At 39.7% G+C, this 25,024-nt stretch overlaps 1 protein-coding gene across 5 annotated transcripts in view; it reads right to left on the reverse strand.

Annotated features, from left to right (window-relative positions):
- Positions 1-25,024, reverse strand: part of PDE4D (phosphodiesterase 4D) — an 810,773-nt gene that overhangs the window by 217,139 nt on the left and 568,610 nt on the right. For all 5 annotated transcript variants that reach the window (XM_005889048.3, XM_070357505.1, XM_005889049.3 and 2 more), the window contains exon 2: positions 19,597-19,788. In XM_005889048.3, the coding sequence (XP_005889110.1) occupies positions 19,597-19,788 (192 nt within the window). The remainder of the gene's footprint in view (positions 1-19,596; positions 19,789-25,024) is intronic.

Raw genomic sequence — 25,024 nt, forward strand, 5'->3', positions numbered from 1 at the left:
TCCATGGGGTCACAATGAGTTGGACACGACTGAGCACGCAGGCATACTTTTAAATAATTTCTGATGACTGTAGCCTGTGTTTAGTAATCTCTAAACTTTTCAAGCAGATGTATATCTAAATGAATTGAAATGTAACTGCTAATTCTATTTTAAAATAAAACAGATTCTAATAACTCTGAGAGCCGAAGAATTGATGCTTTTGAACTGTGGTGTTGAGAAGACTCTTGAGAGTCCCTTGGACTGCAAGGAGATCCAACCAGTCCATCCTAAAGGAAATCAGTCCTGGGTGTTCACTGGAAGGACTGATGCTAAAGCTGAAACTCCAATACTTTGGCCACCTCATGCGAAGAGTTGACTCATTGGAAAAGACTTTGATGCTGGGAGGGATTGAGGGCAGGATGAGAAGGGGACAACAGAGGATTAGATGGCTGGATGGCATCACCGACTCGATGGACATGAGTCTGAGTGAACTCCGGGAGTTGGTGATGGACAGGGAGGCCTGGCGTGCTGTGATTCATGGGGTCCCAAAGAGTCAGACATGACTGAGCGACTGAACTGAACTGAATAATTGTATAAATTACTCAAATGTATTTTAGTTCGTTCATTCCTTTAAAAACAACCTAGTAAAAAAATTGCTTATTTTGATAAAATGTTCATAAGACAAAGCCAAAAATTAAAACGCTACTTGAGAAATAGTGTTCATTGTGTACTAATTAAAGGCAATGCTGAATATGCACGTTGCTACCCTTTTTAAAAAACAGAAGTATAGCTGATTAATGTCAGATCAGTTTTAGGTGTACAGCACAGTGTGTTGCTTCCCTTTTTTAATTAAAATCATGAAACTATGGTTTCAGACAATAAAAATATTCTGGAAACTTGGCAACTAAGACATTTTGTGAAACCAAATATTTTCCCATAGGTATCATTTTTTAATGATTTGCTTTTCCAAAAAAATAATGTTGCTCTCTGAGAAAATATGAACGCCTCATTTAAGAATATAACAAATCTTTTAAAGTTACTTATGAAGGAGGCATTATGAATTCCATAAATTCCTAGTAGATACAATACTACTGAAACAATAAAAACAAAGAAAATCTCTTCTTCACTGTCTATCAGATTCACCTGAAAATACGGTTTCTCTGCTTTGCTTGGCCTTTTAGTTTAGCACTAGTTTCACTGTTAGTAAGAAGAAAAAAAAAGACTAGTACTTCCACTATGGGACCCCAGGGACTGAAGTTCCTATAACATGAAGCCGACATCAGCCACACCTGAAAGTAACCTTCTTTGTTGCTACTGGCCACTTGGAATTAAGGTGACCCACTTAACACAAAAGCGTGGTCAAAATCACAACTACTGAGACTTGAATTTTGGCAGGAATGTTCAGGAACGTTTGAGTGAGGACTAAAAGTAATGAAAGTTACTACAAGATCAAAATTAAAGCAATTCAGTACTCTGTGCAGCAGCATGATTCAATCTGAATTTCTTCAGTATCAAATTCCAAGCCATTTGTGCATGTCTGTATGCACAGTTTCGGTGGTTTCTCTATAATCCTGACCATAGTTATCAGTCATCAAGCTGAAATGTTAACCCCCACTTGAAAATCAACTCTGCATTTAAAATCCATACTAGAACCAAAAAGGAAAAACTCCAAATGGAGAAACGGAATTACAGCCCTTTCCTCAATTTTAACAGACAAATGAGCTAATACCTATTCTATGAAAACAGGTGTGTGAGAACATTCAAGTTCTTAACTTTATGAGGAAACAGCTTATGTACTTTTAACCCCTTCTTTTGGCCTAGAATTGTAATTTCCTAATAGACTTGAATAGTAACTTAAACTAACCTCCTTTCCACTGATGCTCAGCAAAATCACTCAATGTTTGTTGATTTCAGCACTGGGGGCCCTTTTAATATGTTCCTATTATTTTTTATTTCTTAAATGGGCTTTCAGAACAATTACTATGAAAAATCAGAGTACAAATATCCAAAAAACTGATAAATAATAGTAGTAATAATTTCAAACAATTATAATTATTATAAAAGAATGTGTGTGCTCAGTCGCTCAGTTGTGTCTGACTCCACAACCCCATGGGGTTGTAGCCTGCCTGGCTCCTCTGTCCACAGGATTTCCCAGGCAAGAGTACTGGAGTGGGTTGCCATTTCCTTCTCCAGGGGATCTTCCTGACCCAGGGATCGAACGGGCGTCTCCTGCATCTCCTGCATTGGCAGGAAGATTCTTTACCACTGAGCCACCTGGGAATCCCCTATAAAATAATAACAGTAATTAATATTTATCAAACTATTACTATGCACTAGGCACTATGCAAAAGAACATTACACTGATTATCCTGTATTAGGTATTTTTTTTGTGTGGATTAGGAACGGGAGGCCTAAGAAGGACAAAAAAATCAAATGCCCATGGCATGACGGAGCCAGCATTCAAACACAGGCAGTATGACTCTTGATGGGTCTGTGCTTAAACACTGTGCAATTTGGCATCAGTAGTGGCATTTATCAATGCCAAAAGCACATTCCAAACAATCCCTAATGTCCAGTACATTTTTCATCTCATGAAGCTGATGTATACCATAAAGACAGCAAGTGGAAGAGTTAGTGTGAAATGCAGAACAAGACAAATCGCTAAAATGACGCACAAAACAGTCTCTACCCATCTACTGATTTTCATGTCCTTCTTCCCTAAACTAAAATAATAAGATGAAATCAAATAATTTTTGGTTTCCTACTGAGGTGATAATTCTGGCTGAGAGTTCAATATCATACGTTCATATTCAGAGTGCAGCTAAATTACATGCATGTCATACAAAACAAATGTCTCAGGAGATGGCATTTATGTGCATATGCATGCATAGGTAAATACCCCCATATAAATCTATTTATGTATACACTGTGTATACATAATGTATACACATTTCCCTAGGATTGAGTGCAATCCTAGGGAAAGTATTTTGATTTTCTGCCTCTGTATTTCAAATAAGGGAGGATAAAAGTATTGTGGAGGAAAAGGTGCATCCTTATCAGTATAAGGAGAATTTACTCTCTTATTTTGTCTGTACCACGCAATGTAAAAACCCTTCAAACACCATCTGCTCTGCAAAATTTCATTTTAAGGTATATTTCCTAAGATTAAAAGCATATGATGTCAATGCAAGGTCATCAGTTGTAACAGATGTATGTACCACTCTGGTAGTGGACAGAAAGTATATGAGCAATCTCTGTGCTTTCCTCTTAATTTTGCTGTGAAACTAGAAATGCTGTCCAAAGGAAAATCTTTTAAAAAAATAAATAAGTTATATCATATAACTTTAGAAAGGAAAGTTATATATCAAAGTCAGACATTGAAAGCTATTTAGTCTTCTAAAATTTAAATCATTTGCTCACTGCTTCCTCACATTTTAAGAATGAAGGTCTGGCCTGATATTTGACCAAAAACATTCTTAAAACAAAACCCTTCATTTTTTTGGCCCATGTATGCTCATACCACATGCACTGATAAGAAAGTAAATGAAACTGGAGCTAATGCAACATAAGCAAACATTCTCTAGTCTGAAGGGTAATCTCTTCTTTGTCATAAGACAAAATTTAAGGCTTCATTAGAGAATACACATGATGCCAATAAATGGCCTCAAATTTGTTAAATGACGGCATGAAGGATGATCCACTGTCAAAATTATACAGCAAAAGGTTTTCTAGATGTAAGAAGTTAAAAGCGATTTGCGAACATAGAGACATTCTCTAAGCCTATTAGTTTGTGTAATAAAAGCCAATACGAGAAAGGGATCCTTCCAGGCTTGTGAAGGCACAAATCATTGTCATGTAATGGTGATGCCTGACCTCCATGGAGGGGGAAGGAGGACAGGAAAGGGTTGAGGACACAGCAAGCTTTCTGAAGTGTCCTCACTCCGTTGTAGGAACAGGTTCTTCTTTCCTAGTTTATCTCACTTGACAGGCCTGTTAACGTCAGTGGCCCTGCCTGCTCGGTTTTTCTCCAAAATGGGTTCCCAGGGAAAAGATTTATGGGTGGCAAGAACAACAATTTTTTAAAATCTGCATGAGGTAAAACAATTCTGTAGATGAAAAGAAAGTGAAAGTGAAGTCACTCAGTCGTGTCCGACTCTTTGGGACCCCATGGACTATAGCCTACCAGGCTTCTCCGTCCATTGGGATTTTCCAGGCAAGAGTACTGGAGTGGGTTGCCATTAAGGAGAGACATGAGAGTAGGATGCTTTCTGTGCAACTACTGTGTACCGATCCTGCTCTACCGACCCATGGAATTTAATTCTGATGCCTCTGCATTAAATGGATGCTCATAGTCCCATCCTAAGATAAAGAACTGGGTTCAGAGAACTTGAGTAACTCATTGGCAGTCATGCCCTTGGCAAGTGGCAGAATTTAGTGGTTTCCAAAAATGCCAGGCTGTGACCTGGTTCTTGCCCAACAGAATGTTCACTGGCCTTTGTGAAGAAGAGAATAAACATGAACCAAGGAGTGAGTTTTTTTAAAAAAGACACATTAAAAAAAAAAAAGAAGCTAACTGTACTCCTTTGGAAGACTCATTTATTATGAGAATATGTGCCACTCTCTTTATAAAAAAAGTCAAGTGAAACGCCTTTGGAAAATAAAATGATTGTGTATATCGATGGGAATTTCCTTGTTAAATAAATAAAGTCATTTATCTGACAAAGTAAGCACTTAGTAACCCGGTGTCAGTCCCCACATGGCTTCTGAAGTTTTATTGAGTCACGAACTCCCAAGGCATGAAAATGAGCAGTGGAGCTGGATTTAAACCCAGGCTTTAAATACTATTTCACTTTTACTGCACCATGCTGCTTTCTGCATGCACAAATAGATTCAGACTCTTCTGAAGCCCCATAGAAGTCCATATTCTAGATTCTAGAACAGCACAGCCCAACAGGTATTTGCAGCGGTGGAAATGTTCTCTTTCTGTGCTGTCTAAGTATCTACCAGCCACAGTGGCTACTTGCGGCTCAAAATGTGGCTAGGGCAACTGAGGAACTGAAGCCCACTTTTATTGAATTTTAATTAATTTAAATTAAGAGAAATCTGTCACCTGTGGCTAGTGACTTCTCATCTCAACTGGTGCAGCTCTTGAGCAATTTTTACAAACCTTCAGTTACAAATTTTCCAAGGAAGACAATGTTTTATATAACCAAAAAAAAGTCTACTCTAAGCTTAAGGGCAAAAAAGCACTGATATATTAACATAACAGAAAATTTTGATTATTTGGCAAAGAGCCTAAGTGGAAAGATCTGCCCAAATGCCCATCAAGATTTTCCACCCCAGAAAGGGAAATAAAGATTTTAGTTCAACTGCTTTAATTTTTCTATTCTCACCTAGAGACTACTGTACCTGCCAGCAAATGCCAAATGAGTGGTTCAGCCGCAGCTGTTGGTCGATATCACTATGTTCAAGGTCAAGATACCTGGATTCCAACTCACGCTGTGCATGTGTGTGTGTGTGCATGTGTGTGTGTGTGTGCATGCTGAAAAGACACACTTTTGAGCAGAATTTTGTGATTTCTAAAAGTGAGCTAATAATACTTTCTCATTTCCTTACATGATTGTTTTGAGGATCAAGTATTGAACTTCACGGGAGAATGCTATGGCAACTATAAAGATTATATAGATGCTGCTGCTGCTGCTAAGTTGCTTCAGTCGTGTCTGACTCTGTGCGACCCCATAGACGGCAGCCCACTAGGCTCCCCCGTCCCTGGGATTCTCCATGCAAGAACACTGGAGTGGGTTGCTATTTTCTTCTCCAATGCATGAAAGTGAAAAGTGAAAGTGAAGTTGCTCAGTCGTGTCCAACTCTTTGCGATCCCATGGACTGCAACCTACCAGGCTCCGTCCATTGGATTTTCCAGGCAAGAGTACTGGAGTGGGTTGCCATTGCCTTCTCCATACAGATGCCAGGCAAGTGTAAGAATAAATTCTTATATACAGTTCAGTTCGGTCTTTGAGTCGTGTCTGACTCTTTGCGACCGCATGGACTGCAGCACGCCAGGCTTCCCTATCCATCACCAACTCCTGGAGTTTACTCAAACTCATGTCTATTGAGTCAGTGATGCCATCAACCATCTCATCCTCTGTTGTCCCCCTCTCCTCTTGCCTTCAATCTTTCCCAGCATCAGGGTCTTTTCAAATCAGTCAGCTCTTCACATCAGGTAGCCAAAGTATTGGAGTTTCAGCTTTAACATCAGTCCTTCCAATGAATATTCAGGACTGATTTCCTTTAGGATGGACTGGTTGGATCTCCTTGCAGTCCAAGGGACTCTCAAGAGTCTTTTTCAAAACCACAGTTCAAAAGCATCAATTCTTTGGCGCTCAGCTTTCTTTATAGTTCAACTCTCACATCCCATACATGACTACTGGAAAAACCATAGCCTTAACTAGACGGACATATACATCACTTCCCAAAGAGTCTACTGACAGTAAAATCACAAAGGATGAAACGTGGTAAACCCTGTAAAAATCCTGAACTTAAACTGATAACTCTGAGGTTTGTTTGTGAACCTTTATGGCATACTTTCACCACTCATAGAGTGCTCCTGTGTCTGGAGAGCCGGGTTATAGGCAAGCTGTCTGTCTGGGAAACATCAGGTTCCTTTCCTAGAGAAATACTACAGATGGGCTGCCTGTGTGCTAAGTTGCTCAGTCATGTCTGACTCTTTATGACCCCCATGGATTGTAGTCCGCCAGGCTCCTCTGTCTACAGGATTCTCTAGGCAAGAATACTGGAGTGGGTTGCCATGTCCTCCTCCAGGGCATCTTCCTGACCCAGTGATCAAACTCATGTCTCTTATGTCTCCTGGGTTGGGAGGCAGGTATTTTACCACTAGTACCACCTGATGAGCTACCTTCAAACAAATGTAAGACAAACAAACAAAAAACAGTGAAACATGTAGGAAATTTTACCTACTCTCTATAGTAGGTGGGAAAAAATGAATGGGGACTCAATATACTGAAGATAAATATGAACATAAAAAGACATAAAACAAAAGTATGTTGCTAACATGCAGAATTAACACTGTGATTTGTTGCAAAAGTTCTTTTCCCAACTGCCTTCTTTTTTTTTAGTTTCTGTAAAAATAAACTCATAATTGAAAATAATAATGACTGAATGAAGGTTTTACCAAAAAAAATCACCACAGAGACCTTTAGATAACACATAAACCATAATGCTTGTTTTCTGATTTTTCTGGCAAAAACCAAAAATGAAACAAAGGAACAAAAAAAATAAGCAGCCAAACAAAATGGCCCTGATGCACAGAACAAATTCAGTCTGAAATTCTCTAAGTCCCAAAGGAAAAATCAATGTTGAGACACAGAAACATGAGATCTGTATACAGCCCTGTTCTCCCTGGAAAGAAAACTGGGAGCCCAGAGGACTTGGCCTTGGGACCATTGATAACATTTTCTGGCACGCGATGTCAGGCACCGAACTGCTTAAATGATCTCTTGTCACGGTGCAGACTCCAACATTGGCAGATATGCCAGCAGATGGCCTTTTTGTTCTGCTTTTAACTTCTCTACTTGCATGGACAGTTTGTAGGAGTTAAGGTCCCATATACGTCTAGAGGTTGACAATCCAGAGCATGTGTGCTTAGTCACTCTTCCATGTCCGACTCTTTGCAACCCCATGGACTGTAGTCTGCCAGGCTCCTCTGTTCATGGGATTTTCCAGGCAAGAATATGGAATGGGTTGCCTTTTTCTCTGCCAGGGAATCTTCCTGACCCAGAGATCAAACCCCTGTTTCCTGTGTTTCCTGCATTGATTTGTCAGCGGGTAGATTTTTTTTTTACCACTGAGCCATGTCAATGACAAGTAAGTTTTATTTATCTAAGATTAAGAAAACCCTGAAGTCTTAAGACAATGAATGGAAAGCTGACACAAAAGTCTGAGAGAAATCTCAACAGGCAGATGGAATAAATCGGGGTATTTCTTCAGTGAATCTATACCTCAAGCATGCCACAAAGTGCTAGGAATCTGATAACAAAACCCAGTGTTCGATAGTCCTGATTTTTTTTTCTGAAGAAAAAACACAGATTTGGTTGAAGGCTCTTTATTTCCTATTTGTAATAGCATATTTTAAAATTTTCATCTTACAGGGATTTAGTGAGCATGACTTAATCCCTAGTGTATTTTATCTCATGAAGCACATCATATAAATGTTCCAATAGTGTGATTATGTTTCCTTATATGGTGCATAAAACTGTACAGATGACATTGAGATCAACTCACTAAGGATCTAAGACTGACAAACATAATCAATATTTAAAAGAAATGATGTGTAAATGGAAAGAGGAATTTATACAGGAATCTCAATAATGACTGGGTAAGTCTGCTTTTCTGTCTGGGTAAGAATTTAGATTTTTTTTTCATGACAAGAATGTATGATCCAAACAAAATTCTTTGACTTGTTGTCATGGATCTATGGTATCTTCAAGCAATACCCAGATATGGAATAGGTATGGCCAGTATTTGCTGAATGAGTAAAAGCATGAAACTCTCATTCAAAAATGCAGCCAATTATTAATAATACCTTTATTTAGAATGTGGTAAAAGACACAGATTGGTTACCTTCATTAGAAATCAAATTTATTCTTTCCCCGATCTATCCACTTCATTCCCACAACTCACTGTCAAGATTTAAAGTTCAGGAAATTGTAATTTTATAATGCTAGAGAATGGTTTTGATTTTAGTTTTCTTTAGCTTGAATCAAGATTGCGGGAGAAATATCAATAACCTCAGATATGCAGGTGACACCACCCTTATGGCAGAAAGTGAAGAAGAACTGAAGAGCCTCTTGATAAAATTGAAAGAGGAGAGTGAAAAAGTTAGCTTAATGCTCAAAATTCAGAAAACAAAGATCATGGCATCTGGTCCCATCACTTCATGGTAAATAGATGGAGAAACAGTGGAAATAGTGGCTGGCTTTATTTTTCTAGGCTCCAAAATCACTGCAGATGGTGACTGCAGCCATGAAAGTAAAAGACGCTTACTCCTTGGAAGGAAAGTTATGACCAACCTAGACAGCATATTCAAAAGCAGAGACATTACTTTGCCAACAAAGGTCAGTCTAGTCAAGGCTATGGTTTTTCCACTGGTCATATATGGATGTGAGAGTTGGACTATAAAGAAAGCTGAGTGCAGAAGAATTGATGCTTTTGAACTGTGGTGTTAGAGAAGACTCTCGAGAGTCCCTTGGACTGCAAGGAGATCCAACCAGTCCATCCTAAAGGAAATCAGTCCTGAATGTTCATTGGAAGGACTGATGTTGAAGCTGAAACTCCAATATTTTGGCCACCTCATGCAAAGAGCTGACTCATTTGAAAAGACCCTGATGCTGGGAAAGATTGAAGGTGGAGAGGAGAAAGGGACAACAGAGGATGAGATGGTTGGATGCCATCACTCTATGGACATGAGTTTGAGTAAACTCTGGGAATTGGTGATGGACAGGGAGGCCTGGCATGCTGCAATCCGTGGGGTCGCAAAGAGTCGGACACAACTGAGAGACTGAACTGACTGACTGAGTATATAGAGGACAGAGTGTTGGGATAAAAAAGCAAGCGGGAGGCCCTGGGCCCAGTATCTAAAACTGATAGAACGCGATCCTCTTGTGTAATGGCCATTTGTCCCTCACAAGAAATAAGAAGACTTCATAATTTTCAACTTGGTTCATTCATTTAGGGCCATATTGTACTGAGAGCACTGCATAGGTTACTGTCACTTTTTCATTGAAGATGGTTTTCAAATTTTCCTAATTTTAGTTGAGTAATTAATTTAATTCACACTTTGCTCTTAGAGGTTATGTTCTTTGTATTCACTGAAAAATAAGCCAGCTCTTCCTTGACCAAGGTTGATTTGAGTTTGCTCCCTAGCAGGAATTTGAGCTCATAAAATTGTACAGTGATCACTTTTCTTATTAAGCTACCATTCTCTCCATATTTTTAAAAAAGTAGATGTTACCTTTTGTAAAGTATCAATATTAAGTCTGAGGTCAAAGCTAACTGCACAGTCAATCATTTACAAGTTTCAATAGTTTATCTTCACACTGCCTTTTTCTCTAAAGTTACGGGAGTTGAGGAAAGCTCGGGTGCCTTTTTTTTTTTTCCCCACAATTAAAATTAGAGTTGAAACACTGAGAAGCATCTGAGTATGGAGGAAATTCAAAAAATTGTATGCTAAATATTAGGGCAAACTCTCCTAAGGACATAATAGAATTTTAGTAGCCTTAGCATGAAAATAAGGGATTACTAGTAAGTTTGGTCAATCTCCATTTTTTTCCCCTCTGACTTAAGAACTTTTCATAACTAATATTTATCTCTACATGTTTCCTAAGACCTCAGGATATATCACTTTGGCAGTGATAAGCAAGCAATATTATTAGAACACATAATTAATTTGCTATTTTCAAAGATTGGAGCATAGTGCAAGGATAACTCAAACAAATGTTATGGTAACACATTAAAATGGACTGTTTTTACCCTGTGGCATTAACAAACATGATTATTCAAAACGTCAGAATATTAGAACTTCCTTTTATGATTTTTTTTTAGTAAGAGATTAGGAATATAAAATGTGTATTCAGCTGCTATTTTTAATTCCTTAATTTAAAAATCGAAAAAGCATATTTAACTAATTTATAAGTATTTTTAGCCATTTATAGATCTCTTGTGTTTTGAGCTAGAAATAAAACAACCCCAGGGACTGGAGAAAGAAGTGGAATTTAAAAAAAAAAAAAAATAAGAAAGAAGGTAGCAAAACAGTATTCTAGCAGCCAATGTCGTTAGAATATTCTGTCAATAGACTTCTTGATATTTAAAGGCTGTGTGAGTTTAGGGTCTGTATCAATACCCTAATGACAATAATAATGATAGTAACTTGCCAACCTCCAAGGACTGGTAAGAGGAATCCCAGGTTATCTGGCTCACTACCAAAATAATATCACTCTTGGCAAAAAAAAAAAAAAAAAAAACTATTTTGTCTACCTGAGGTAAAGAATAGGATAAATTATCAATTCTAGAGCTCATCCAGAAGTTCATGACTGTGAATCTACTGAATTTTTTCCTTTCTCTTAACAAAATATCTTTTCACACAGAGATTTGATTTAACTCCAATCCTAAGAACATGAATAAATAACTTAAATAAGAGGTTCTTAAACTTTCTCAATTCATGACACTCTTAATATTTCAGTAATTTATATCCTTGGTGGCTCAGTAGTAAAGAATCTGCCTGCAATGCAGGAAACTGCCTGAAATATAGAAGACGCGGGTTTGATCCCTTGGTCAGGAAGATCCCCTGAAGAAGGAAATGGCAACCCCCTGTAGCATTTTTGCCTTGGAAATCCCATGGACAGAGGAGCCTGGCAGGCTACAGTCCATAGGGTCACAAGAGTTGGACAGGGCTTAGTGACTAAAACCACCAAACTACCACCACCAATTTTCTACAGCACCCCACCGGCCAAAAGAAATAACTAACAGTGGAAATTATTAAGAGTTCAGTTCAAACTATTTAATATGGTTCTGTCTCAACAACTGAGCACCTGTTGAAGACTACAGAACTTCTCACTTGGGAAGGAGCTTCACACTGCCTCCCTCACTTCCTGCTTCACACTGATTTTCTGCAATGCTTGCTTCTTATCACAACAATTATCAACAACCCAGTTTTTCAAAGATATGATGTCACTGAACAAAAATTAATGATCTAAAGTTGAAAATGGAAACAATTTCAAGCTGTTCGTTCTGTAGGTGACTGACAGATGTTTCTGTGTTTCCCTTGAAAATTTCAAGTATCTGTCGCACCCATGTGAGCTCCCTGGGGTGGCTCAGGATACCTAAGCCACTCTGGCCCTAGAGTCATTACTCTTATACCATCGAGTAAGAGGTGAGAACACTTCCTCAGTTGGGAAAACTCAGGAAATGGGCAAGGAGTTACCTGAACACAGCTCCTTTCTATATTTACATAATGGTAGAGGACTTCTAAGGGGCTTCCCAGGTGGTGCTAATGGTAAAGGACCTCCCGCCAATGCAGGAAACATAAGAGATGTGGGTTCGATCCCTGGGTCAGGAAGATCCCCTGGAGGAGGGCATGGCAACCCACTCCAGTATTCATGCCTAGAGAATCCCACGGACAGAGGAGCCTGGCAGGCTACGGTTCACAGGGTAGCAAAGAGCTGGACACAACTGAAGCAACATAGCACACATGTGTGCAGAGAACTTTCAAATGGCAGATCAAGGTTAGAAAAGACAAAGATGCTCATTAGCGTTAACAAGATCTAAAAATCTAGTTAAGTGGAGCTACAAACTTTTCATACAGATCCAGTGAGGACTAGAATCTTTGTAATGCAACATTTCTTTTTATTTTCAGAGATAGCTCAGTAAGACCAATGAAGAATAATGTAACCTGCCTGTAAAAAAATGAATAGATATGTAAGCAATCATTCTTCCTTTTTCAAATTCAGTACTAGAGGCTACATCACCTCTACTCAATAGTCACAGGAAAAGACCAAGAGCAGCTACAACTGAAAACTCACAAAGGCTCAAGAGATGGTGAGGGACTTGCTAACTGCTAACTGGTAAGGATGCTGAACCCGAACTCCAATACTGTGGCCACCTGATATGAAGAACCGACTCACTGAAAAAGACTCTGATGCTGGAAGATTGAAGATGGGAGGAGAAGGGGATGACAGAGCATAAGGCGGTTGGATGGCATCACCAATGCGATGGACATGAGTTTGAGTAGGCTCTGGGAGTTGGTGATGGACAGGGAGCCCTGGCATGCTGCAGTCCATGGGATCACAAAGAGTCGGACACAACTGAGCGAGTGAACTGAACTGAACTGAAGGAAAGGACAGAAATTTGACATGGGGTTGGGGGATAGTGACTCCTGGCTGGGAGAATGACCACATGGGACACTGCAAAGGCTGTTCAGTGAGATCGTATATTTCTATATGGTGACAGGGACTAATTAGCTAGACCACCAAGTGTGCCCTAGCTTTTTATGGTACATCGGGTCCACTCACCTCCTCCTCACTGCCCCTCCACACCTCCCCCATATGTATCAGTATGTAAGTACAAGTAAAGGGCTAATTAGATTACCTAGATTCTCTGTATTACTGTTTATTCAACAGAAGATGGGGGACTAGAGGTCCATTATACAGATGAACTGAAAAATGTTCTTTTTTGCATTATTATTGGGGCATAATTGCTTTGCAATGTTGTATTAGCTTCTGCTCTACAATGAAGAGGATTAGCTACCTTTATATATACATCTCCTCCCTCTTGGACCTGCCTCTCATTGCACCCATCACAGAGCACAGAGCTGGGCTTCCTGTGCTTTATAGCAGGTTCCTACCAGCTATCTATTTGACACATGTACTCCAGTATTCATTGCAGCTCTATTTATACTAGATAGGACATGGAAACAATCTAAATGCCCAATAACAGGTGAACAGATAAAGAAGATGTAGTACATATACACAATGGAATATTAGCCATAAAAAGGAACAAAACTGGGTCATGTCTGTAGAGACACAGATGAAGTGTTTGTCATACAGAGTGAAGTAAGTCAGAGAAAAACAAATGTCATATATTAACACGTATGTGTGGAATCTAGAAAAATGGTACAGATGAACCTATTTCCAGGGCAGGAATAGAGGCACAAACGTAGAGAATAGACCTGTAGACCCCGTATGGGGGTGGGGAAAGGGCAGGACATACTGGGAGATTGGGATTGAAAACTGCTTTGAACTGATATGGTTTGACTGACAGTTTGTATTCAATAAACTCTTAGTTTTATGACTAAATTCTATTTTTCTTGTCAGTGATAATATTCCTGTTACTTTCCTCAGTGGCTCATATCTGACTATTGGCGAATGCAAATAACATTACAGCATTAGATCAAGAGCAACAGCAGAAGTAACTATTATCCAGAAATTAAAGTAGTTTTAAATGCATTTTGAAGAATTTAAGAGGGAAAAACTACATATCTTTTATGCACTTATCCATGTATTCTGTAATTTTCTCCATGTTTCTTCATGACAGCACATGGGTAACCTTCTGTTATACCACTTATTTTGTAAGTAGTATTTCCTACTTTTATAAAATACTTGTTTACGCTTTATGATAGTTCAAGTTTACTTTTTATGTATTTATTTCTTTAGTGTACTCACGATAATCATTAAAAATTTACCTATGTCTTATGGTTCCAAATAGGAAAAGGAGTACGTCAAGGCTGTATATTGTTCACCCTGCTTATTTAACTTATATGCAGAGTACATCATGAGAAATGCTGGGCTGGATGAAGCACAAGCTGGAATCAAGATTGCCCGGTGAAATATCAATAACCTTAGATATGCAGATAACACCACCATTATGGCAGAAAATGAAGAGGAACTAAAGAGCCTCTTGATGAAAGTGAAAAAGGAGAGTGAAAAAGTTGGCTTAAAACTCAACATTCAGAAAACAAAGATCATGGCATCTGGTCCCATCACTTCATAGGAAATAGATGGGGAAACAGTGGAAACAGTGTCAGACTTTATTAGTTTTGGGCTCCAAAATCACTGCAGATGGTGATTGCAGCCATGAAATTAAAAGACGCTTGCTCCTTGGAAGGAAAGTTATGACCAACCTAGATATCATATTCAAAAGCAGATACATTACTTTGCCAACAAAGGTCTGTCTAGTCAAGGCTATGGTTTTTCCAGTGGTCATGTATGGATGTGAGAGTTGGACTGTGAAGAAGGCTGAGCGCTGAAGAATTGATGTTTTTTAATTGTGGTGTTGGAGAAGACTCTTGAGAGTTCCTTGGACTGCAAGGAGATCCAACCAGTCCATCCTAAAGGAGATCAGTCCTGGGTGTTCATTGGATGGACTGATGCTGAAGCTGAAACTACAATACTGTGGCCACCTCATGCGAAGAGTTGACTCATTGGAAAAGACCCTGATGCTGGGAGGGATTGGGGGCAGGAGAAGGGGATGACAAAGGATGAGATGGCTGGATGGCATCACTGACTTGATGCACGTGAGTCTGAGTGAACTCCAGGAGTTGGTGATGGACAGGGAGGCCTGGCGTGTGCAATTCATGGGGTGCAAAGAGTCGGACACAACAGAGTGACTGAACTGAACTGAACACACCATGGGCTTGTCCCTGGCTTCCATCTAAACCCAAATTGTTTCACCTTTGCTAAAGCTGGAAGATATGACTTTCAACCTGGTTCTTCATCCATCCAATATTACATATTATTATCTATGGGGTTTTCCAGCAATTTTCTTTCTAGTATTCTTATCCTATTCTCTTTCTATATTTTTTAGGTTTGGGGGCCATACTACAGAGCTAGTGGTATCTTAGTCCTTCAACTAGGATAAACCTGGGCCCTGGCAGTTAAAGTGCTGAATCCAAACCACTGACTGCCAGGAAATTTCCTGTTCTCTTTATAATTGCAGTGTGGCTCTTTTAAACTCTCCCCCCTATTCTTAAGCTGCCCCATCCTCTTTTCTTTAGTTATCAATGGCTATACTTTTTTTTTTTTTTTTACTGAAATACAGTTGATTTATAATATTGTACCAATCTCTGCTATATAGCAAAGTGACTCAGTTATAGACATATACTCTTTTTTATACTTCCTACTTGCATGAAAAAGTAGATATCATAAACCATCAATTCTCTAAATATTTCACCCATCCAGCTCCAAATTTATATTTCCTCTTTTCACTTTTTTTCATTGTTCTAAAGAATGCAGTACTTGTCTGTATTACTTTTCCAAGGTTAGTTCCTTCACTTGAGCTCATGATCATACTTTTGGTAGCAGCTACAACTCCATATTTAACCCTTGTGTCCTCAGCTTACCTGTTCTGAATTAAAAAAATAAATTCCCTTGATCTCAATTTTCTCTCAAGCAACTTTAATTCTCTTTTCCCTTTTAACTTACTAACCTTTTAAAGAGATGCTTGCACTTGCTGATGTCTCCACTTTCAGTTCAGTCCTCCACTAATTCTATTCTTCCAATTCTACTATCCCACTAAGATGCTTCTTCCAGTGGCCCTCCCAAACTTAGTCACTGCAAACAGTAACTGGTTCTTCGAATTTCTTCTGATCCTCTGCAGTGTTGTTTCTCTGTCCTTTTCCTTTAACTGTTGTCTTGTTCCTCCTACAGCTCCAGCCCCATTGTGTAAAAGTCAAATTCCTTATGCTGTCTACTTTCTACCCTGTCCCTATGTCAACATCATTGTTCATTTACAAGTTTGGGGTCAAAACTTCAGCATTCTCTTTGGTTCTCCTTGCCCACTGGTTGTCTCGCTACCCACACACACACACACACACATACACACACACACACAGCCTCTTGCCTCTGGATTAAACTGTCTTCCCACCCCAACTCCCTTGCGCGCACACACACACACACACACACACAGCCTTGCCCACTGGTTGTACACACACACACACACACACACACACACACACACAGCCTCTTTCCTCTGGATTAAACTGTCATCCCACCCCAACTCCCTTGACCTGGGCCTCCATCGCATTAAGCCTGTTTTGTTTCTATGAATTTCAACATGAACTCTTTCCCTGTAATCACTTCGCTTTACTCAATCACTCAACAATAGAGTAATCAGAAGCAATAAAAACAAGAATGGGATCACATGACCCCAGCTAAACACCTCTGTGATTGATTCCAGTCTTTCTCTCTTGCCACGTTTTCCTACCCACACCAATCAAACTGTCACTCTTTAACTGAGCCATGATTCTCCTCGCCCCACATTATCCAAATGTTGCCCTCTTGGCCTGGCTCTCCCTGGCTGGCAAACTCTCCTTCTCCTCTCCTTTTCTCTTGTAGTTTTGTAAATGCCTCAAGGATGGTGCTTCTCACATTTTATGACGAAACTCTCAACTGTCAGCCCTCCTGCCCTGCCTCTCCTCCTACCCCATGCAGACTGGAAGCTATGATACACCTAGTCGCTCAGTAAGCATTTTTATTACGTGTGAATAAACGACCATCTTAAATTTCAAACCTAAGAAAACAAGACAAAGATAACAGAAATGGGACCAATGGGAAAAGGAGGTTGTTTTGTAATGAAGAAGAGTGGACACCATCAATACAATGAATTAATGATGAATATGGACTAATTGGGGCCTCCCAGATGGCTCAGTGGTAAAAGAATCTGCCTGCCAATATAGGAGATGCTGGTTTGACCCCTGGGTTGGGAAGATCCTCTGGAGGAGGAAATGGCAACCCTCTGCAGTATTCTTACCTGGAGAATCTCATGGACAGAGAAGCCTGGTGGGCTACAGTCTATGGCATTGAAAAGAGCAGGACACGACTAAGCACGCATGCACTGTGAAGTGTGAAGGAACAGCTGAACAAGGAAGTCTAAATCTCTAGCAGGCAGTGAGGTGTTATAGTTCTGGGGCTCAACTGAGGTTTCAGGGCCAGAGATACTGAGCAGTAAGTCATCTGATGAAAGCTGATAGCTGAACATATACATAAAAAGAATTTTCCAAAGCAGAGAGAAAAGGGTCTGTCTCTATATGTTGGAGATAATATGTTAAGGGGTGATAAGCAGAATCAGTGAAGAAGAGGGCTCTGAGCAGGAGGGAAGAGAGCACACAACAGTGATGGGAGCTAGATTAAATGCACCTTGTATTTCCTCTGATATCTGGCACCATGACTTCTACTTTATGGGTGACTGACACATATTATTTGAATTGGGATGATTTTCAGAGGTCAATATGAACTAAAGATACAGTGATGGGAGCTAGATTAAATGCACCTTGTATTTCCTCTGATATCTGGCACCATGACTTCTACTTTATGGGTGACTGACACATATTATTTGAATTGGGATGATTTTCAGAGGTCAATATGAACTAAAGATACATTTCAGAATATTAAGGTAACACAACATATAAGGATATACAGCAAGTAGATGTGGATCTTGGAGTGGGTTTGGAAGAATGTGGAGAGATATAATTATGGAAGAAGTTTCACTGCCAAAAAAGCAGATTAAAAAAGGAAAGTAAATTGGGTAGTTTTTGAAAGATGGAGGAGACAGGTGCACAGAGGTAGGTAATGACATACTTTTACTGTAGCCTGCAAGGACAACAATTAGGACTTAAAAAATGTTTTTTCACTAATTATTTGACATAAAACCTGTCATTTCATAACATTATTAGTTATTTGAGATTAAGAACCCTGTCTTAGAGTTTTCTTCTGTCTCCTGTAATTGTCAAACAAAGACAGTTACACAATGGGAATTTTGTAATTCAGAACCTGAATCAAAGTGATTGTACTCTAGTTGCTCATTCCTAGGGAGAAGAGAGTATCATCATTTTATAACTATTAATAAATGGCAACCAAGAGCCATTTCATTTCTAGAATCTCATGTAGACCTATTGGGATAACCTAATGACCTGTTAGAATACCAAGAATAACACTAGACATTCAGGGACCCCATACATTCTTCTAAGATGTACTGCAACCTATCCTGAGCTTTTGAGATGGTGCCGTGAGAAGATGCTGTTGTTATTGGACGGATGTATATGCAGAAGAGGAAACTGGACATTAACTCTACACAGAGGCCGAGTGATCTTTTTTTTTTTTTTTTTTAATTCGGGGTGAGTAGCTGGGTGGGCGACCGGCTATCCCGGCCGAGTTTGGGGGGGTACCGCGGGCCGGTGTCACTGACGGGACTGCTGAACCTCGGCGGCCGCCGCCTCCCACCCAACTTACGTGTCACCCACGGCCCCGCTATTTTGGCCAACGGGATTCTGGGAGGAAGTCCCACTCGGGCTCCCCGCTCATTCCGAGTGATCTTAAATGACAGCAAAGGTACTAAGTAAGAGTCAGGTCCTATTTAGAAGCCTCCAGAAACTAGAAAACTAAAGAACATTAGAGTAAACAGGAATGGAATGTGCTGAGAAAATGAGCTAATGATGGTATGTGATCTGTAAACCAGCTTATCTGTTTTAATTACTTTCCAAGCTGTACCATGTCTTAAACGATATTCAAGACTGTCCAATGTTTTCTTTACTTGCCTCCAGTGATTAATATTCCAAAAATGGTTTAATTTAGGCAACCCTCCACAAAGATCTCTCAAATGAGCCAGCAAACCAGTGCTAACATCTGTGTGGTACATTAGTGAAGATGCATTCAAAGAGACACACATGCTAATATCATGGGGACTTGCAAACTGAGTTTAAAGCTTTTCAAAATATTCAGAAAGATTCACATGGTTAGGTAGCTAAATCTCAGTCAGGTCCTATACGAATATAAGCTAATGTTTTCAGTGTAAATGCCTCCATTAAAAATTTAATTCTCACTTTCCCCAGACAATGTATTCTCTAGGAAAAATAAATGTCCTACCAAGAGTGAGAGCATATACAAATTCAATCTACTGTTTATCTTCAGTTTATACAATTTTGTCCATCATCCTTTTTAAATTAGAGACTGATGCAGTTGAGCAAACATATTGGTTCTATCAACTCTAGAGAGAAATTTACTTGGTTTCCTCTAAGAGTTTCTTTGTCCCTTTGCTCAGCCTCATACTTACATGTCACTGGCAATGGAGGAGTTCCGGGACATGGACTTTGGCGAGAGGTCATAATCACTGTCGGAGCGGTACAGGAAGGACTCCCGACGCTGACTGTGGACAAAGTTTGCTTGGAGAATCAGGCCAGATCCCGGGCTGGTCATGGGATCCAAGGGACTCCGCCCTGAAGATGTGCCATTGTCCACATCGAAACTGTCAACAAGGAAGAAAAGGATGACATTGCCGTGAACTGTACGTTGATGTTTTATTTTTTTTTTTTCGTTGATGTTTTAATAAAGGGAGATTTCATTTTAGGAAGTAGGAAACCTAGCAACTGATTCCTTTTGTTAAAAAAATTATAATACCAGAATATACAAAAGAAAAATAACATACCGACTTCATACACTTTTCCTCCCAAGCTTTTGAGTATTTCTGCTAACTGACCAGATATAAGATACATAGATCGCTCTGAACTCAATTTCAGTTAAAAAGGAACAATTCTGCAAAGACTGGTTCTCCTTAGAAGTCCTTTTATATAGTAATTCACTAAATATTTGGGTTCAATTCAACAAGTGCTCATGACATGTCTAATATCCTTGCTTCCCCAAAGCTGAGCTTCTCTGGAGTAGCTTCTCCACTCCTACCTACATCTATTGAATCACTAATTTCTGTTGTAGCTACTTCCCTCCATCCCCACTGCCAATATATTAAGTTCAAGATCCCATCAACTCTCATTTATATTATTATAAGAGTTTTAAAAGTAGTCTCTCGAATCCATTTTTCACCCGGTATGACTCTCCTTAAAATGTAAACCTGACTATGTAATTCATCAGCTAAAAATCTTTCAGTAGCTCACTGTTGTCCTCAGAATAAAGGTCACATTCCTTGGCTAAACTGACAGAATCACGGGCATCTGTCCTCAAGGACAATGAGCCCTTTTCCCAACCTTGACGTGCAATACTCTTCCACTGAGCAGTTCACGTTCCCTTCACACTCAACCACCGCCTCCCTGTCGCAGGCTCTCACCACCTAACCTTCTTCTCCCCAGTTACTCGGCACTACACTCTCCTGCCTAAACATTATTCATCCTTGATGACTTAGCCTCCACTTGAAATACTGACTTGATACCCCAGAGCTTCATGAGATGCCCTTCCTCTGCACCCCCAGGATTTGTTCCTACTCCCTACTGGTGGGGTTTATAAGGAGCTGGAAATAATTACCACGTGATCTCCATTCCTAGACTGTGAGCTGAGAATGAAGATTCTAGGTGTTCTAAGCACTCACATGGCACTTCAGAAAAGTGGTTTGAACTAGTGATCAAATGAATGAAAGGCACGATGCTCAGCAATATAGAGTTTAGAGTTTGGGGAGAAAAGAACTACAGATGCCATTCTTGATATCGCACACTTTATAACCGAGATAAACTTGCCACAGAGTTCTTCTAGTTAAACATCAACCAGTATTAAAATGAAGTCAACTCTTGTGTGTTCCTATAAGAAGAGGATGTTAGCTCCCGATAGCCCAGCAAGTATGTGGTTTAAAAATTTGTTAAATGAGTAAATGAGTGAATGAATTCAAGTTCAGTTGTTATCAATGTTTTCCCCATTACAATCTTTGTCTAAACTATCAACTAGCTAATTTTTAAATATTCTTTTGCTACTGGAGTCATTAATAACAGTATTATGACCCAAAGACTGAAGGCCACAGTGGAAGAATTATCCAGATGCTTGATGTTTCATGAATCACCTATGATTCTATGACCAAATGAGAACACTGACTCTAAACCAATCCATCTAGTAGAAAGTGAGCACGTGCACACACACACACACAAAGGAAAAACTCAAAATCTAGCTTAGCCAGTCACAAACATGTTTTTCAATTCAAATTTTCTTAGAATTTTGTCACTTTACAGATGCATTTATTTGGTCCTTAAAGGACACTGAGAGATTATCTACTTGAACAGATTCATTTTATAGACGAGGATGCTGCTGCTGCTGCTAAGTCGCTTCAGTCGTGTCTGACTCTGTGCAACCCCAGAGACGGCAGCCCACCAGGCTCCCCCATCCCTGGGATTCTCCAGGCAAGAACACTGGAGTGGGTTGCCATTTCCTTCTCCAATGCATGAAAGTGAAAAGTGAAAGTGAAGTTGCACAGTCGTGTCTGACTCTTCGCGACCCCATGGACTGCAGCCTACCAGGCTCCTCCGTCCATGGGATTTTCCAGGCAATGGTACTGGAGTGGAGGTGCCATTGCCAGAAGAGGACACCAGCTCCTAGAAAGGTTAATTGACCAAAATTACCAAGCTAACTGGATTATCTACTAGCCCTGAAGCTCTCCCAGCTATAAGGCATAATCGTGTAAACCACAAATGTGTATTAGCAATGAAAAGAAAGTGAAAGTAGCTCAGTCCAACTCTTCGCGACCCCATGTAACAGTCCATGGGATTGTCCAGGCCAGAATACTGGAGTGGGTAGCCTATCTGTTCTCCAAGAGATCTTCCCAACCCAGGAATCGAACCAGGTCTCCTTCATTGCAGGTGGATTTTTCACCAGCTGAGCTACTAGGGAAGTCCTAGGTGACACCCCAAAACGGACATCTGTTGCACGTGGACAGACACTTCATGCATCTGGGATTTTAGCAATCCTGAGGAAGGCCAGAGGGGAAGGATTTCTAATTATTACAGAGACTTATACCGGATCTCTGGCAAGTTCTTCTTGGATATGCTTAACTCAACAAGCATTTATTAAATACCTACCATGAGCACACTGAGTTACAAAAATAAAGGCAATGAGATTAATCCAGGCAGGGATATCTAAGAAATCTTCAGGGAAGAATGGTATTTAAAGAGGGATTTTGAAGGCATTCAGTATACAGTTGAAAGACATGGAAGACCTCTGCTTGGGGAGAGGATAAGGGGTGATTTCTGCTCTAAGGAGATAGTCATGGCAGCTCTTCAGCATGAGGAGGTTTTAATGTGAACATATAAAACAAATGTTTACGCTGATTTCCCTTCAATATTAAAATGTGCTTACTGTTTTAGAAAATAAACGATAAGTACCCTTTTCACACTATGCAGAAACGGAAGTATAAGAGCTACAGGAGCATGGTTTGTGGTTCCGTTTTTCTCAGTTCACCTGAGGAAATACCAGTATTACTCCCAAATCATTAATTTGTTTTATTATGATTTAATTTATTATTAATCATTATTTGTTTTATTATGTTTTCAATTAAATCAAGAAAGTCTTAATTTAAAAAATTTCCCCACTGTCAGTTTTGTAACAAATACTGCTAAGTATCTTTAAAATTTTAACCTTTCTTTTTCAGTTATATTACCTATTAACACCAAACATTTATTAATAGGTCATAAAACACTTGATACAGGATAGTCCATGGGCTTTGATAGTTTTCTTTGCAGGTTGTAGTATAACAATTTGTCCACTAGAGGGAGATCATTTTCTTGAGGAAAATCTATTATAAACTTAAAAGTCAAAACTATTTATTTCTTAAAGATTCATGAAAACAACCTTTAAAAAAATTTTTTTAAATCCCTTATAGGTCCATAGGAAGTGATTACCAAATATCGATAAAAACACATTAGCCTAAGAAATATTAATATTAGCTTTACAGCTAAGTCCCGTCAGTCGTGTCCGACTGTGCGACCCCATAGAGGGCAGCCCACCAGGCCTGGCTGTCCCTGGGATTCTCCAGGCAAGAATACTGGAGTGGGTTGCCATTTCCTTCTCCATTCATGGAAGTGAAAAGAGAAAGTGAAGTCGCTCAGTTGTGTCCAACTCTTCATGCCCCCATGGACTGTAGCCTACCAGGCTCCTCCATCCATGGGATTTTCCAGGCAAGCGTACTGGAGTGGGTTGCCATTGCCTTCTCCATTTACAGATTAAAAATGACCTAAAAATGGTCACTGTTAGTAGGTATTCACTCTTACTTTTTAAAAAATGAGCTCTTTTGTAAATATTAGAACTGAGGATCTTCTCCTAGAAGAGATTTGGTTGAAAACACATCGAGGCAGTAATTCATTCAGTGGATAGCAAATTAACTGAGACTTTATTTAGGCTGAAAATATGGATGATTTCAAATAAGCTACTCATTTTTGAAATGTAACTTTATAAACAATGTCATGGTATTATTAATAAAACAAGTAGGAGATGAGGCGTAACCCTAACCTTAGATGTTGGTACCAAAGAGGTCAGTTGTGAATTTGCCAAACACATTCTTTGGCAAACACTTCAATATAATGAATCCTCCTTTGACTCACTGCCAACTAGATGGAGTCCAAGGATAAGACTGGACTGCAAGGAGATCTAACCAGTCCATCCTAGAGGAAATCAGTCCTGAATATTCACTGGAAGGACTGTGCTGAAGCTGAAACTCCAATACTTTGGCCACCTGATGCGAAGAACTGACTCATTGAAAAGACCCTGATGCTGGGAAAGATTGAAGGTGGGAGGAGAAGGGGGATGACAGAGGATGAGATGGTTGGATGCCATCACCGACTCAATGGACATGAGTTTGGGTAAACTCCGGAGTTGGTGATGGACAGGGAGGCCTGGTGTGCTGCGGTTCATGGGGTCGCAAAGAGTCGGACACAGCTGAGAGACTGAACTGAACTGAAGGATAAGATTAGCAGAAGTTTGGGAAAGTAAGTACAGAGGTAGGGAGAGTGAGAATATCTGAGTATAATGATGATGGTGAGAATAATAATCACAATGATAATAAAACATCTAGAACACTCTCCAGGAATTGTGCTGTGTTATATATACGGTACCTCATTAAATCCCCACAATAACCCTTTGAAGTGGGCACTATATTTTCCATTTGACCAATGAGGAATCTCTGTCACAAAGAACTGACTCTATGTTAAGTGACACGTTCAAAGCCATACAGTTTCTAAGTGGGTTTTAAACTCAAGCTTTCTGATTTCAGGGCCTGGGAATGTCTCTACGGCGAAGCCGCCTGTTATTTGTTACAAAAATAGAAAAAAAAAAAATCTCTTAGCTTCCTAACCTTGAAAGAATTTCAAATGTTAACTCATTGAAAGTAACATTCTGATCAATTTATGGATCAAGCATGCCAAGGCTAATTCTGGGGCTTGGTCTTTATGAGCCTCAGTTTTGGAATTCCAAGATCCCTATTTTCCCAGTTATGAACACAGTGGGAAGGCGCAAGAGCCTCTGTTACAACCCCTGTGGTAGGTTTCTTTCCAGAGTCTGCAAGCTCATTTGGAACAGGGAGGGTTGGTGAGTCTGCAGAAGGTAGAGGGGTGGTAAAGAGTTGTGGCCCTGCCAGCCTGCTGCAATCAGAACTGCTGAAGGCTGTGTGCACTCGGCACTACTCGTGACCATTCACTCCACTCAGGACCCTTTCTGTGGAACCTGACAACAACAACAAAAAAACCCCAAAGAGTATACAAGCAAATTGACCAACCAACCAA

Source organism: Bos mutus, chromosome 20 (assembly GCF_027580195.1).
Source record: "Bos mutus isolate GX-2022 chromosome 20, NWIPB_WYAK_1.1, whole genome shotgun sequence".
In the NCBI taxonomy this organism is placed as follows: Eukaryota; Metazoa; Chordata; class Mammalia; order Artiodactyla; family Bovidae; genus Bos; species Bos mutus.